The sequence below is a fragment of the Podarcis liolepis genome, assembly GCF_965112155.1.
Source record: "Podarcis liolepis genome assembly, chromosome: 8".
Lineage (NCBI taxonomy): Eukaryota > Metazoa > Chordata > Lepidosauria > Squamata > Lacertidae > Podarcis > Podarcis liolepis.
In genome coordinates this window covers 68,100,348-68,117,471 of record NC_139560.1, presented here as the reverse complement: position 1 = coordinate 68,117,471, position 17,124 = coordinate 68,100,348, and the positions used below count along the sequence as shown (strand labels likewise).

At 45.9% G+C, this 17,124-nt stretch overlaps 1 protein-coding gene and 1 long non-coding RNA gene across 7 annotated transcripts in view; one reads left to right on the top strand and one right to left on the bottom strand.

The window, feature by feature from the left end:
- Positions 1 to 4,166: 4,166 nt before the first annotated feature.
- On the top strand, positions 4,167 to 5,895 carry LOC310714442. The gene is made up of 2 exons (XR_014529771.1): positions 4,167 to 4,604; positions 4,644 to 5,895. It is a non-coding gene; the product is annotated as an uncharacterized lncRNA (long non-coding RNA).
- RNF152 (ring finger protein 152) overlaps positions 5,630 to 17,124 on the bottom strand; it is a 52,510-nt gene continuing 41,015 nt past the window's right edge. For all 6 annotated transcript variants that reach the window (XM_083519758.1, XM_083519757.1, XM_083519761.1 and 3 more), the window contains one exon: positions 5,630 to 7,213. In XM_083519758.1, coding sequence (XP_083375884.1) covers positions 6,430 to 7,041 — 612 coding nt within the window. In that variant the 5' untranslated portion in view covers positions 7,042 to 7,213 and the 3' untranslated portion in view covers positions 5,630 to 6,429. The remainder of the gene's footprint in view (positions 7,214 to 17,124) is intronic.

Sequence of the window (17,124 nt, the reverse complement as noted above, 5' to 3'; positions counted from 1 at the left end):
CGCCTTAAGAGTTTTATGGCAGGAGTCTATACTTCTCTTTAGAACCTCCAGATTATGTGCATACATCCCTATTGTGCTTGGAAAAGACTTCATTCACCACAAAGTAAAAATTGTAGATTCTTCAGCTGACCTCCCAAAGAAATGCCTTGACAAACAAAATCTGAAAAGGTCAAAAAAGAGAAGCTGCAGGAGATAGTGCCTGACACCTGTCTCCGACTCTTCAGGTTCAGTTGGATGCCAGACTTCTAACCGAGGATTTGGAAGGAGGCAGCAAGTTTTGCATTTATTCCTTTATTCTTGCTCTCCACCCTTACTGTAAGAGGACCACAGAGCAGCCAAGGTGAGATTCCTAGGTGAAATCCCTTCCTTAAACCAAGCCCCAAACCAGTTTAGTTACAACAAGCCAATTTCACATTACATACAGTAAGAAATCCAGACTGGTCACTGGGTCCACTCAATAAGGGAACCCGCAGCCAATTCCCAGCCCCCTGCCCAACTGCATTCACACTTTTGATTGATTGATTGATTGCTATATTAAATATATATATATAAGTGGTGTACAAAAAACCTGATTTAACTATGACTTGTGAGTTCAAGCCAGGATCAAATCACAGTTTCAGTTCTTGGTATAAACAGTCACAGTTCCCCAAAATTGGATCCAGTGAGGAACTGAAAATAGTTAGCCGTTTTTTAAATTAAAAAAACAACAGCATTATATGTCAATCTCTGGGCGTGTGCGCAGCAGATATGGGAGCATGCAACTCCAAGGCTTGCCCAAGCTCATTCTTGAAGCAGGAAACAACATGTCAAAGAGGCTAGAAACAGAGGTATGCAAAAGCATTGCTCAAACTAATCTCTCGACCTCAGAAAATGACAAACCAGCTTCTTCCTCCCTCCGCCCAACTGCAGAGAAAAGCTTCAGCAGGACTGTCCCTGGACAGTTAAGTCCAGTTAAATGAGACTATGAGGTTGTGACACTCATCTCACTTGCAGGCAGAGGGAGCTAGTGTTTGTCCACAGACAGCCTTCCGGGTCATGTGGCCAGCAGGACTAAACTGCTTCTGGCGCAACGAGACATCATGACAAGTGCCAGAGTGCATGGAAACACCATTTACCTTCCTGCCGAAGTGATACCTATTTATCTACTCGCGCTGGTGTGCTTTCCAACTGCTAGGTCGGTAGGCGCTGGGACAGAGCAACGGGAGCTCGACCTTCTAATCGGCAAGCCCTAGAGGCTCAGTGGTTTAGACCACAGCGCCACCTGCGTGCCTCGCTTCACAAATCCTCTCCGGGATCCATCCCTCAAAACTCGGGTGTGGGGAAGCTGCAGAAGTGGGTCCCTCTGTGCAGTGGACTGTATTCCACCTACACAGGTCAGAGGTTCTACCACCACAAGAGGTTATCTCTACTCCATTCAAGCGAACAAGAGACATTATCACAGTTCAAGGAGACATTCCAGCCAGAAAAAGCACCCAGAATGCCAGGCAGTGCTGCTCAGGAGGTGTAGCCCGGGAATAAGGTGTATGGCTGGCAACAGACCTGAAGCCCAGCTAGAGAGGCCTAGACAGGCTGTATGCAGACATCAGACCCAAGCTTCCGTACCCATGCTTTAAAATATTATGCAAGCTAAGCGACGGTGCTTTTCAGGTTTTTTGTTGTTTCTCTTAAGGATATGGAAATGACTTTTTCAACATGAAAGGAACTTAACATTTCATGTGCGCTGCATTAGGAATTAGAAGAACATCTCCTTATTGCAATCCCTCTGGCAAGAAGCCTACACGCGAAACCTGCTTAACACCACACGCTCTTGAAAATGACGTCGGCCTGTGGAGAAAAGCGATGAGGTGTGGCATTCATAAGTGGAGCTATCCTGGCAAACGTGATTATAGGTAATGGAAAGTCCACTGCAGGTTTCGGTTGCAAACTGAATTAGACCGCCATCTGAAGGGAGCAAAAGTGAATGGTAGTGGGTTACAAAACTGAGGCTCAAGAATGGATGTATAGAGCTGTGATTCCCATATAATAAATTACGAACCAATGTAAGTTTAAATACATTGCAAGCAAACCCCAGAGACTTCTTAATGATCTGAAATAAGGAGCAGTTGCCCACCAATATAGAGCAGGGTTTCCCATTTAGTTAAGTACTGAGGAGGCGCTGCTTTTCAAAAGCCAAGCAATGGACCCCTTACTTTTTTTTGGGGGGGGGGGGAATCTATATGGTAGTTTTTGTTATGTGGATGGTGCCACAGACCCCCGGGTGCATTATGCAGACCACCAATAGTGAACCACAGACATAGCACACATATTAATGCAACTGTTCCCATTAAAGAACCCAATAGTCAGGACTCTTTTACCTAGTGAAACTGTTCTCTGGGTATTTCTGTGTTTGCTAATGCTATACAGAGTAAGCAAGCAAACAATATGCCATTTAATCCCTTTCTGGGCCTACCTGGCAGCAAGTCAGTATGTCAAGTCCCCAGTCAATCCATGTACCCAAAGTGAGGCACAGTCCCCACAGAGATCCTGGGGCTTGCAAGCCGAGGTCCCTCAACATGGGTAGTTGAGCAGACACAGCTCCTCAGCTCTGCTTCAACTTTGCTGCCTGCTGATTGCAGCACCTGGGCTTGATGAGGCAGGTGACCCTCACCTGTTCCAAACCTACTCCAGCTAAGGAATCACAGCCCTCCAGAGTTAGCGAGCCCCACCTGTGGCCAGCTAGGGAGCTGGGCTGTGGGCCTTTGTCTGCCTTAGCTTCCCCCTGCTCCCTATGCCTCAAGAACTTCCTGACAGTAAGAGCTGTTCGACAGTGGAATTTTCTGCCAAGGAGTGTGGTGGAGTCTCCTTCTTTGGAGGTCTTTAAGCAGAGGCTTGACAACCATATGTCAGGAGTGCTCTGATGGTGTTTTCTGCTTGGCAGGGGGTTGGACTCGATGGCCCTTGTGGTCTCTTCCAACTCTATGATTCTATGATTCTAAGAGCCTGCCCTGTTCTTGGAAACAGGGGCCCCTCTGGCTCTGGTTTCTGTGCACTGACCTCCATCTCCTTGCCATCCCCTGTCACTCTGTGAGTACTTCCCTGCCTCCTGCTTGCAACCAGTCCTGGCTGCACCCCTCACCACCTAGTCCTGCCAGTTTATGCCATACAGGCACTATGTTGATAAGCTGCAGATAGTTCTTACCACTGAGATAAGAGCTGTGGAACTTTAATTATCCTAGGACCCCTTTGGGTATACGAGAACCCTCGGTTCTCAAACTTTTTGGTAGTCAGCCTCCCTTAAGAGCCCAGCTACACAAAATAGCTAAATTACATACTGCACCCTGAGCCTGGACTGTTTAATGTCAAGCCGTCCTTGTGAAATCAGCTTCATATAGCTAAACTGGTCTGGGGCTTGGCTGCGCTGGCTGGGGCTTTATGAGAGCTGTATTGCTTACATGGTTAGTGGGGTGAATAGAAAGGGAGAATAGCCAAGGAAGTGTTGGGAGAGGTGGTGAAACACACACACACTATTGATGGTGACGGCTTAGCAAGCAGGCTTCGGAGCTCCACAGATAACAGGACTGTGTTGGGAGAGCAAAAGGTCTCCACCCCCATCGTTCTGCCCGGACACGGAGGTCCAGTGTCGAGGGCCTTCTCAGTAGTGGCACCCGCCCTGTGAAATGCCCTCCCATTGGATGTCAAGGAAATAAACAACTATTCGACTTTTAGAAGACATCTGAAGGCAGCCCTCTTTAGGGATGCTTTTAATGTTTAATAGACTATTGTATTTTAATATTCTGTTGGAAGTCGCCCAGAGTGGCTGGGGAAACACAGCCAGATGGGTGGGGTATAAATAATGAATTATTATTATTATTATTATTATTATTATGGCAACTGAGGCTGGTTACAGGCAAGAAGTTTACTGAATGAGATGTGTGATCCCCCAAGAGACCTGATCTCTCACTTGCAGTCCTAAGTGTCCTGAGCCCAATGAGAACGGTACCATGCGATTCTTCCAATTGCCTAGGCTGATTCAAAGTTGGGGGAAACCAATCTGTTTGAGCCTCCTCCAGAGTAACACAAGTAAGATTACTCCATGGGAAAAGCTTATACAGTCATACCTTGGAAGTCGAACAGAATGCGTTCTGGGAGTCCGTTCGACTTCCAAAATGTTCGGAAACCAAAGCCAATCAGAAGCTGCAGAAGCCCCGACGGATGTTCAGGTTCCAAAGAACGTTCGTAAACCAGAACAGTCACTTCCAGGTTTGTGGTGTTTGGGAGTAAAAACGTCCGAGTACCAAGTCATTTGGAATCCAAGGAACATGGAATGACACAAAGGATGGTGAAAGCAGGACCCATGAAGTATATTTAAAAAATGGATCACAAAGGAACAAACATCTGTGGTGGGGGGCAAAAAGGGGGGGGTCAATTCAATGGCTTCTATTAACATATTACACGTGGCCCAGTCTGCAACTGCTAGCACTATACTTATTTTGGGGGAAACAGAGGATGTCAAGAGTCCACTTCCTTATATACAAAAATTGGGATTTTAGGAAGGAAAAGCTCTTCCATGTGCATCAGCTCATGCCTGTATAGGGAAGGCCTGTGTGTCACTTTCAGAACCGTGGGTGTTGGGTTGAAATAACACAGAACTTCCCTTCACGTAGGTTCCCAGGAGTTAATTTATGGTTCCCACTTCACAGAATCCAGACTCTCCTCTGTTTTGCCTCAAGAGAAGCAGCCGCACAAACAGCAATACAATCTTTTTCTTGGGCAGGCTTCGTAATCCCCAGCAAGCAGACATGCCCTGATAAAAATCAGCTAAAGTACCCTGGGACTCCTTTTCTGTATACACAGGGATTACGCCTTCAGGATAGCAAGATCAACAAACCCCGGAGTACTCCTGGCTGCCTGAACAGTCTAACACAGAAGCAAGTTTCATGCCTTTTCTCAACATGATTGAGAAAATGCCACCGAGTTTCCAAAACCATATCCCCTCAACCCCCTCTTACAGAAACACTACATTTTTGCCAATGGCTGGCAAAGTTATTGGTGAATCGCAGAAAGGAGTTCCTGGGTCAACTCATCTTGGCAGTCCACATCAACTGAGTTTTAAAAGGGGGGGACACCTTCTCTCGCCACAATTGCCTTTAGGAGATAGTCACTTTTTCTGACGTTTTTCTTGACCTGGGTCCCCAGCCACTTCACCCATCTTCCCCTATTCTCCCCCCCCCCCCACTTCCTTTCTGCAATTGTAACATTTCCGCCCTGTGAACACCTTTGAGGGCAAGGAGGCCACACTGCTGGTGCATTTGTCCATTCTGTATCACGGCCATATAGCCTTCATTTGTATCTCACACTTGCAATGATGAATAAAACCCAGATTACGGCTCCTTTGGCGATGTACCTCCAGCTCGTATTCAAAGGGTAGGAAACCTGAAGAGAAGTCTTCAAAAACCATTCAGTATGCCACTCACATACAAAGATCAGCCTTTATCTCAGATTAGGCCATCTCCACTAGCTTCCGCAGCCGGGGTTCTTGACAAATATATTTACTGTGTGCGCATGAAACCACATGCCCAAGATTTACATTTTTAAAGTAGCGTTTTGCAGAAGGCAGCATACAGACAAACAGTTTGGCTGGACAGCTGTATATCCTTCCTGGTTCCCTTTATTGCTTCTTTCTTTTTGTGTCCCATTTCAATTTAAACGAGGGGTGGGGGAGGAAATCACTTAAAACTACAGAAGAAAAACAGAATGCGCATAAACACACAGATATAGATTACATCCAAAATACTTCCAACGCTTTAGAAAAATGTTCTCTTTCTATAACTATGGTACAGATTTTTTAAAACCGTTGCAATTAATGTGCAATTTAAAAGATACAAAAAGAAGCCTTGTTGACTAAATGACTTTTTTTTTACTTTTCACAAGTTTCTCCGTTGCCGCTTAAAGAGAAAAGAGTTATGGTTTTCGCTACGTCTGGAAAAGCACTGGGTAGCTTGACTTTCCAAATGCCAGTGTTTAATTCTACTTGAACATACAGCATTTTGATTTGTAAGTTGACTACTCTGTTAAAGAGAGACAGAGAGAAAGGGAGAGATTATGTCCTATATCAGTATAGTAGAACCAGCTAAATAGACATCTTTAATCTCGTAACATGATGAAATCATTATAAATTACAGCTCATTTGTTAAGTGATTATGGTGATGCATGCAGTCTTCCTTGGTACTGTTACCAGCGGATAAGCATTGGACGTTTCCCATACTCTACGAACAGGTGCCCCTGTCCTTTGTTTTTCCTTTTAAAGTAGACTCTGGACCAGCAACCAGCCTGGTGTCAATGACTCAGTACGGTGGAACGAGGCGCTTCATCTCATGGCATCCTGCCACCACCATAACCACCCTCCCAAACCCCCAAAAAATGGCCCGCGTGGGTATTTGCCGCTTCCTTTCAGCCGCAGGAGATCACAGTGAAACGCTTGGAAATGCACGACATGTTGTGTAGGACAATCCCAAGGAGGAAAACCAGGACGCAGGCCACCAGGATGACGGTGCAAACCCCCGACCAGGTGGAGCTTTTCGCAATGCCCCTCCTGTCTTGATCTTCGTCGCCTCCTTCCTGAGGGAGGCCGGACTGCAAGGGCTGCTGCTCGGCTGGGATTGTCACCACAGTGAGAGACTTCTGCTGGCTGCCTGGCAGCAGGCGGCAGCCAATGTCTCCTGGCAAGAGGGACCTCTCCTTGGAGATGGGCAAGGGCAACATGTAGCAGCCATTGCTGGGAAGTTTGATGAAGACGGGAGTGTGCTCTGAAGTGTGGGGTATCGCAATCACGGCAATGACCTCTGGGTCGTCGGGCAGCTGGGAGACGGAAAAGCCCGGTGGCAGTTTAGTGATGCCTCGGCACCAGGGGCACCGCAAGTCTTTCTGGCTGGTCCTCATCTGCTGAAGGCAAACAGAGCAGCAGGTATGCTTGCAGTCCAGCAACTTGGGCCTCCGCCGGGGGCTGTAGTAATTGAAACAAATCTGACATTCCAGCAGAATGTCCTGGGACAGAGTCTCCATCGCGGTCCGACTGGCGAAAGCAGTGAGATATCACGTTGTTCGGCAGTCCGGTCTCAAATCTAATGCCTGGAGCAGTTCCTGGCCTCCCACGGTGACTAGCTTGTATTCTACCACCAGGCGAAAGGAGGCAAGGAGTCCGTAGCGAAGCATCTGACTGGGAGTCCGTCAATATCTGAGAGGGAAATTTAAAATGAACAGAGTTAATCATAAAGGTCTACTAGAATACTGAAGGGGTGAGGGATCTAAAGACATCCTTTTATTGATGCAGAGGATAAGTGAACATTGCAAAACCGTAGCATCTTAAGCATGATGCTTATGGCTAATAAATTCCCCTAAGCACAAACATTACCAAACCATGGCTTTTAGCCTCATATAGCAGGGACATTGAACAAAAAACACACACACACCCCAAGTCTTTTTAGCTGATTATAATGATTTTTGAAGAAAGCATTTAGACTAATAGTCTGAATTCCACATTTTTACTTGGTCAATAAGGCTATTTTCATGCAGGAATCAAGAGGACAGTTTGCTAGTTTTCCATGCTTCGTGAACAGACTTCATGTGAACGCTTCATAAAAGCTTTGAACAAATGGTGAATAACCCAAGACCAATTTGAAGGTAATGTGGGAGGACACAAACCTAGAGATTTTTCCTCCCAACTTGATTGAAATTTACAGCATTGCATATATCATTGCAATCATCCTCTGGTTCAAATTCAGTGGGAAAGTGCCTGAAAACCTTTAAATGAGTTCACTTTTAGAAACAGGTTAGGCAATTGCGAGTTGAGGTTAGACACCCATGGTGACCAGGAACACACATAAAGTATGTATATATATTGCAGCCATACGGTAAGTGCATGGTTTATGAAGTACCTGTCTTCATGACAGTAATGCTTGGACAATGACTCTTAAGAGCTCTGTTGACACTTAAGGCTAGCGCTCCAGAGCCATTTCCCTACTGATGGCTTCTTCTATAATAATACCGTATTTTTCGCTCTATAACACGCACCTGACCATAACACGCACGTAGTTTTTAGAGGAGGAAAACAAGAAAAAAATATTCTAAACGAAACAGTAGATGTATGATTTTTGTGGTTCATGCTGTGGCCACAGACATGTGATCTGATGGTGAGTTTGGGGTGACCCAGTGCAAAAATCCTGAGGATCCATGTGGATCCGTGCTTTGTAACCACGTTTTATGTGGGGAGGGAAGGAAAAGCACTCAAGGGATAAGGAGCACGCGTGGGGTGGGTGGAGAAGGAGCTTTTCTGCAAGCTGAGCGGGGAGCAGGGAGGGAAAGAGCACTGTTGCTTTAAAGGTATACTTAAGGTATTTGCGCTGTGCCTGGGGTTTTTTCCATTTAACAGTTTGCAGCCTTTTCCTTCTGCTCCTTGTTTTGAGGCAGAATAGATTTGAGCAAGTGAGGAGGACTTGGATTGCAGGGGATTTGCTATTAGCTGTGTAAAAGCGCTCCTCCTTGCAGCCTTCTACTTTGTTTGTACAGGTGGCTACTGGTATCAGGTTCAGTTTGAGTGATAAGCAGCCACCAGCAGCAATAGAATGGAGCACAAAAAAGCGGTAGGGGCACTAGGACCCAGACAATGCTCAAATCTATCCTGCCTGAAAACAGCTGAGAAGCGGGGGGATAGCCTTTTCTTTTACTTCCTGGTTTTCACTGCGCTCCTGGCTCAGAGCTCCAGGTTGGTTTTGGGTTTTTTTGCTGCTGGTTGCTTAAACTTTATCCTTCCTGATCCAAGCCCTCCTGTCCCTCTGCAGCCTCATTGCTCCGTTTAGAGAGCGCTGGGACCTTTGCTAGCTGAGGCTGCAGCAGCTGTTGCTGGCTACTTTAAAAGCGCCTGCTGGCTTTGAACTGCCTGCCTTCTCCCGGCTCGCTATGGCTCCCGTCTGTCCCTCCTCCCATGTAAGCGGCTGCTGCCCGCTTTGCTGCCATGGCTCTCCTTCCCTCCCTCCTCCCCGGCTCCTCCGTAGGTAGCTTTAAAGCAAGCAAAGGAGCCCCTCCTCCTGGCTGCAAAGCAAGCAAAGCTAGAGCCGTGCAAAGCCCTGCAAGCAGCTCCCGCTTATTGCTTGACTGGCGGCAGCCAGGGCTCTGATCCAGTGCATTCGCTCCGTAACACGCACAGGCATTTTGCCTTACTTTCTAGGAGCAAAAAACTGCGTGTTATGGAGCGAAAATTACGGTAATAATAATAATAATAATAATTATTATTATTATTTATTATTTATACCCCGCCCATCTGGCTGGCTTTCCCCAGCCACTCTGGGCGGCTTCCAAAAGAATATTAAAATACTATGATACATCAAACATTAAAAGCTTCCCTAAACAGGGCTGCCTTCAGATGTCTTCTAAAAGTCTGGAAGTTGTTTTTCTCTTTGACATCTGGTGGGAGGGCGTTCCACAGGGAGGGCGCCACTACCGAGAAGGCCCTCTGCCTGGTTCCCTGCAACTTGGCTTCTCGCAGTGAGGGAACCGCCAGAAGGCCCTCGGCGCTGGACCTCAGTGGCTCCAAGGAAGTTCTATGGCTCCAAGGAAGAATGTTACTACACAACTTTGTGAATAGGATCAAACAGACAATTTCTGTCTCCCTGACCATTGCATTCCTTTCTGGGCAGAATAGCAACCAGGTGGAAGAGTGCCGCAACTGTTTCCAATCCGTAGAGCTCTCATAGTCTAATACCAACTGAAGCAGCAGGGGAAGGATAATCAGGAATCAGTTCTGCACCATTCACAGTAAGCCTGAATGGGGCCTGATAAAGCAACTTTCCCAGGAGCGTTCTAAGGTTTAGGACCAGGTAGCTCTACCATCCCCAAACATTACATTGCATCCACTGCAGAAAAAAGTATCAGCTGAAACAACACAGCAGTACATGTGCAAAATCCAAGGCAAAAGAGAGAGAGGACGCTGCCCTGAAACACAGTCACAAAATGGATAAGACGAACACCAAGGATCTGCTCCCAATTATTTTTATAAGGGAGAAGGTCAACAGCTGAACTTCCGCAAATAATTTTTTTAACCATGCTGGCTTTCCTATCTCCCTGTTTTAAAACCTCTGGCACAATTGAACTTTGAAGTGTCATCAGGATCGACCTCATTTTCTCTCTGTCCAGTCCTGGAGTTTTGCTCATAGGGTTATCATCTCTCTTGCTTGGCTTTAATCTGCCGCATGGCTAATTACATTAAAAGTTATTAAGAAGGAAAATGTGTGTTGAGAAAGTACTGAAGTATTAAGACAAGCAGTGGCATAAATTGCAAGCAGTATAACAAAATGGTAATACAGGACAGATCTAAACATTATGTATAGGTAGAGTGGACGGTACGAAAGTAAATGCAACAAAGTGAAGCTGGAGGCAGTAAAGGAGTAACTCCTCACTATTCAGTGAGCCTGGAATAATTATGCACTTAATGTGTTAATAAAATCATAGGGGCGCAGGTGACACTGTGGTCTAAACCACTGAGCCTCTTGGGCTTGCTGATGAGAAGGTCAGAGGTTCGAATCCCCGCAATGGGGTGAGCTCCCATTACTCTGTCCCAGCTTCTGCCAACCTAGCAGTTCGAAAGCACACCAGTGCAAGTAGATAAATAGGTACTGCTGTGGGGGGAAGGTAAACGGCATTTCCGTGTGCTCTGGTTTCCGTCACGGTGTTCCGTTGTGCCAGAAGCAATTTATTCATGCTGGCCACATGACCCAGAAAGCTGTCTGTGGACAAACGGCGGCTCCCTCGGCCTGACAGGGAGATGAGTGCCACAAGCTCATGGTTGCCTTTGACTGGACTTAACAGTCCAGGGGTCCTTTACACTTACCTTACCTAACAAAATCTACATGGGACATGCACCTTAAGCACTCATAAGCCACAGCACATAAAAGAATCCAGAAACATTAACAAGCCAGCAGCAATATAATGGCTATGCACAATTTTTAAAATTCCAATAACTGATTATTATTTCGGTGGCAGTGGCAAGAAGTAGTAAAAACTAAATAGGACAACACTGCAGAGAGACTTAAATGTCTGTCCCCCCCCAATTGCTGATCTGCAGAAATGAGCTATGGGGGATGTTTGTGTGTGCCTGCAAGATTGTGGCATGGCCACACACACAGCTGGTAGGTGGGTTCTGGAGGAGTAACCGAGGATGAAAGTTAGCCATCCCCGGATTTAAGTCTGTAATGTTTGCAAACTTTATAAAAGCTATGCGCACACGATTGTAACAAAACGACCCACTATACCTAAAGGAGCATCTCCACCCCCATTGTTCTGCCCGGACGCTGAGGTCCAGCGCCGAGGGCCTTCTGGCGGCATGCGAAAAGCAAAGCTACAGGGAACCAGGCAAAGGGCCTTCTCGGTGGTGGTGCCTACCCTGTGGGATACCCTCCCATCAGGTGTCAAAGAGATAAACAACTACCTGACATTTAGAAGACATCTGAAAGCAGCCCTGTTCAGGCAAGTTTTAATGTGTGACATTTTAATGTATTTTTAATCTTTGTTGGGAGCCACCCAGAGAGGGTTGGGAAACACAGCCAGACAAATAATAAATTGTTGTTTATATTATTATTATAATTATTAAACTTTCAACCAAGACATGCAACTTTTGCAAAGCAAAGTGCTTCCTTACACAGCACCCCTCATTGCTACTTTCCTGAGTACAGTAATTCTTGGAACACTTTGAATCATCATCGCTACCACATACAAACCATTAACTCTCATCTCTGGGTTTCCTCAAAATAACTGAGCCCCACAACGCATCTTCTAACGCTGTTACGTAATGAACCAGAAAGCAATTTTGCAGATAGGTAATAATAGACACCACCCCTCAATGGGCTTGGAATGCCTTCATGCCCTGCCTGATGGCACTCCCCATAGGAGCATTTTCATACAGAAGGCTTGGAGGCACTTATTTCTTATATATATACATATAAATTTATTTATTTGGTTTTCAGATTAAAGTTTTGCAATCACATATCCAACATACATCATAAAAACAAGATTCAAAAGAATCTCCTCCCCTTTGTGGGTCCTATTGTTAGTCATTTCCTCATGCATCTTTTATACATATCCAAATCTTTTACATCTCCATTATATCCCAAATTCACCATTAAACTACAAGTGTTATTCCATGGAGGCATTTATTTCGCCACTGCACAAAGCAAGATGGGGAACTAGACGGACATTTGTTCTGATCCAGTAAGTCTCTCTTGACATAATACCGAAGTTAACATATGACTTTTTTATTGTTCTGCCCTTCCTCCAAGGAGCCCCAACCATTATATATGGTCTCCATCACCTGCACACACATACATGATAGAACACCAACAATTCCATGAGTTGGGTTAGACTGAAAAATAGTGGCCAGTGGTTGATCTGAAACTGCATCCCCAGTCCAACGCTTTAGACCTATTCAGGCAAGAAACCAGGGCAAACCAACAGAGGTCAGCTATGTTCACATAGTATGGTATTTGGAAAAACCCAGGATCTAGATCAGGCATAGGCAAACTCGGCCGTCCAGATGTTTTGGGACTACAACTCCCATCATCCCTAGCTAACAGGACCAGTGATCAGGGATGATGGGAATTGTAGTTTCAAAACATCTGGAGAGCAGAGTTTGCATATGCCTGATCTAGATGGTAGCAATAGAGCCTGCTCCTGCAATCTGCCTAGTCCAGGGGTTGGCAAAGTTGTTGTGGCTTGGGCCTGTTCACACGTGCACGAATGCGCAAACACTATTTCTGGTGATCCTTCCGGTGCGGAGGAGACGTACGCAGCTTCCCATTGTCTGCAGGAGCTTCCTGCAGCCAATGGGAAGCTGACCAGCGTCGTGGAAGGCGGTCCCCTCTCTGCTCTGTGCCAGTTTAGCACAGCGCACAGGAGCTGACAGAGTGGGCGGCGGGGGTCCATGGGCCAGTTAAATGACTCCCATGGGCCGCTTGTGGCCCATGGGCCTTAGGTTGCCAGCCCCTGGCCTAGGCTCTGTGTACAGCAGGTTCAGAAGAGTACAGTGGTACCTCGGTACATACGGTTCAGGTTACATAGGCTTCAGGTTACACACTCCGCTAACCCAGACATATTACCTCAGGTTAAGAACTTTGCTTCAGGATGAGAACAGAAATTGTGCTCCAGCAGCGCGGTGGCAGCAGGAGGCCCCATTAGCTAAAGTGGTGCTTCAGGTTAAGCACAGTTTCAGGTTAAGAACGGACCTCCAGAACGAATTAAGTACTTAACCCGAGTTACCACTGTACACAGAAGTTGAGAGTGGAGCTGGAATGTCAAATCCTAACCTCCTTCACGAGTTCATTCACCCTGGGCTCTAATGTGAAAAGTAGACTTCCCGATATTCTCCCTTACTGGCATTTGGTGACACACTTACTATAGGCATTTGGTTCAATGGAAGAAAAGCTGCTGCTCCGTATATTTCTTAATTAACACATAAAAAGGCCAAAGGAACAAGCAAAAAACCTGAGTGACAAGGCAAAGAGCTTCTCCAAAGATGAGGTGAAGATTATACCTCTCTCTCCAACCACAAAGTTTCCGCGACACTTTAGAAAGCCAGCCAGGTCTCATATGAGGGCACAGCTGACTTCAGCAGCAGTCAAAAACATTGTTTTATCATTAGTACTCTGGATTATCTGATGACAGCCAAGAAAATGTTGCTGACAGAGAAGACCCAGAGCTAAAGAAGACTGCCAGGGGTATCCTTAGGACTCTTTAAAGGACAGTGAGAGGGGAGGGGAGAGGGCTGGGAGGCAGCAACACTCAAGTGAGACCAAAAAGACAGAGACAACCAGAATCATGATTAATATCCTTGGCTAGTGCAGATCTGATAGCAGCTGAAAGCTCTGCAGGGCTGAGCTATATCTACTAATGTTAATAAAAGCTAACCGAGTATGAAAAACCATGGGCAGAAGACACCAAGCGATGGAAAGAGATGCATTAGCAGCAGAAGGGAGTGGAGAGGGGGAAATATCTTGCCTGACACAGATTTTCACTCCCTGCTCTTTGATGCTCATGCTCATTGCTAACATGGCTCCAATAAATGAGAGCTGAGAAAAACAGAGACACCGATATTTAAAGATGACAAAAAACAGAACATAGAGAAAACAGTTAAGACTACCCTTTCTGCAGCAGAGCACAGCAAAGCAAAGCAAAGCAAAGCAAATAGATGAATATGCTAGAACTTAGTTCAAAGGTGTTTTTCCCCTCTTGAACCTAAGAGTAAAGTAGAGGATCCCTGGCCAGTTAAGTGCTGTCAGATTTGACTATGGGGTGTGACACTCATCTCTGCTTTCAGGCCAAGGGAACCGGCATTTGTCCACAGACAGCTTTCCAGGTCATGTGGCCAGCATGACTGAACCACTTCTGGCTTAACGAAATACCGTGACAGAAGCCAGAAAGCAAGAGAACACCATTTACCTTCCCACTGCAGTGGTACCTATTTATCTACTTGTGTTGGTATGCTTTCACACTGCTAGGTTGGCAGGAGCTGGGACAAAGCAAGAGCTCACCCCATCATGGGGATTTGAACAGCTGACCTTACACGGCCCGGACACTGAGGTCCAGTGCCGAGGGCCTTCTGGTGGTTCCCTCACTGCAAGAAGCCAAGTTACAGGGAACCAGGCAGAGGGCCTTCTCAGTAGTGGCACTCACCCTGTGGAATGCCCTCCCACCAGATGTCAAAGAGAAAAATAACTACCAAACTTTTAGAAGACATCTGAAGGCAGCCCTGTTTTGGGAAGCTTTTAATGTTTAACAGGTTATTGTATTTTAGTGTTTTGTTGGAAGCTTCCCAGAGTGGCTGGGGAAAGCCAGCCAGATGGGCGGGGTATAAATAATAAATTATTATGAAATTATTATTACAATCAGAAAACCCAAGAGGCTCCGTTGTTTAGACCACAGCGCCATTTGCGTCCCTAAGAAACACACTATAGAATATGCTTTCCATACACAAGACTGAGAGCAGAATTTGATTCAGTCTATTTTATAAGGTGAATACATGTTGGATAGACTACTCTGTCCCAGTACAAACACTTCTCCTCTCTCTCTGTGTGTGATAGGATTAGACACTGAACAGTAAATAACACTTTAAAGTTCATCACTGAAAATGGCCGGCTGCCATTTTCACCTCTCCAGAAGCTTCAGGCAGAGAAAGATGCTTCTTGACGAGAGAACAACATTACAACCGGGGTCTGGTATCTGCACAAGCATCCTCCAGCATATCTTGATTCAAACTTAGCTTTGGCATGCAGACCAGCTGGCAAAGAAGCCACGTATTTGGTCACCTGTGTCAAGCAAAGATCACCTCTCGAGTCAGCTAGGCAGGGAAGCTTTTGTGCAATACAGTGGAACCTCAGGTTACATACGCTTCAGGTTACATACACTTCAGGTTACAGACTCCGCTAACCCAGAAATAGTGCTTCAGGTTAAGAACTTTGCTTCAGGATGAGAACAGAAATCGTGCTATGGCGGCGCAGCAGCAGCAGTAGGAGGCCCCATTGGCTAAAGTGGTCTTCAGGTTAAGAACAGTTTTAGGTTAAGAACGGACCTCCAGAACAAATTAAGTACTTAACCCGAGGTACCACTGTGTTAAGAGAAAACCTGGTTCACAAACGATTAACCACGGTCTGCCAGTTCTGAGCACAGCTTACAGATACTTTTTTTAAAAAAAAAATGGTCCCAGGTACACCATGATTATCCCCGACTGAGGTCTAATATGCACAAACAGCTGGATTTTTTTCTGGATTTACAACTTCACAGGGCTTCTGGGCGAGTGGATATCAGAAAGTTCCCACAAACAAAACTCTTTGTGCATAGAAAAAAAGAGAGACGAGGCTTCTTGGCATCCACAGACGTGACCTCCCCACACCTGGCAAGTGGAACAGTTTCACCATCTGAAGGGGCTCTTTGTTTAAAACCAGGCCCTCTGGAGGACGTCCCGCTTGTGGGCTTCCTAGAATTGCATGGCTGGCCGCCACGGATATGGCAAGCAGCGTTCAAAACAGTTCTGTGGAGTGCTGATATTTGGAAGAGAGCCGGCCTACTTCCCAGGGGCATTGTGGAGAGAACTAGGGTGGCAAGTGCTGTTGCTGAAATGGCTAAGTGTAGACGCTCCAGGCCTCAGCTGTGTTATCCTTAAGTAAGCAGTTTTATGAAAACTGGGCCTGTAGAGCACCTCTGAGTCCCTGTTATAGCAGTAGGATGCAGGATGCTAGATTAAATGGGTCCTTGGTCTGACCAATCAGTGCCCTTCTAATTTTTCTACCAGAACACCAAGTCAAGAGGGTTCAGGCCTTTCTGAGGACCAGCCTGCAACTGAAGAGATCTTTTCACTTGGAACATGAAACCATCCTGTGGGCTTCAGCCATTAATTTGATTATATCCAATTGAAGTGGATAGATTTCCCTTTAATAACACCAGCACAACACACATACACGATGCTGACTCTGAGCCTTACAGCTGAGATGAGTAATATATTCACAGTACAAGTAAAATCACGCCCGACTCAGAATCACTGGATAGCCCTGGAGAAATCACCTTAGAAGAAAACTCGGCTGCTCCATTTCTATCAGCAGAATGGTCAGTCATGCACATTGATCCTAATAATCTGTGATCTGACCCTTCTCCGCTGAATTTTTCTCCCCATCAATTCCAATACTTTTAGTTCCGGAACCAATATACCAATACCAGCCTAGATAGGGAAGTGCTTAAACTAAGAATTAAACCCTCTCTCTCTTTTTGGGGGAGAAGAAAAAGCTCGAAAGCTTATATTATCCCTGAGCTTCAAAGGCTACCCACCACGCTATGTCTTTTCCGTCCGTAACATTGGTTGCTAACATAATCACGACGAGTTCTCAGGTTGCAAACTGCGAACAAGCCTATGCACTTGTATATATCATCATTCTACAAGGTTAATATCAAGCTTTCAGCTAGGCAACCTATTAGGATGCTTCACCTTTACCAAGGAAGTTCCATTACGCAAACTCCCCAAACGCATTAAGCATCCTTAGGAACCATTACAGACTATGTATGATTTATGACAGCGTCTGTTGCCCTAAGGCAGCGGTAGAGAGGGGAGGGGGA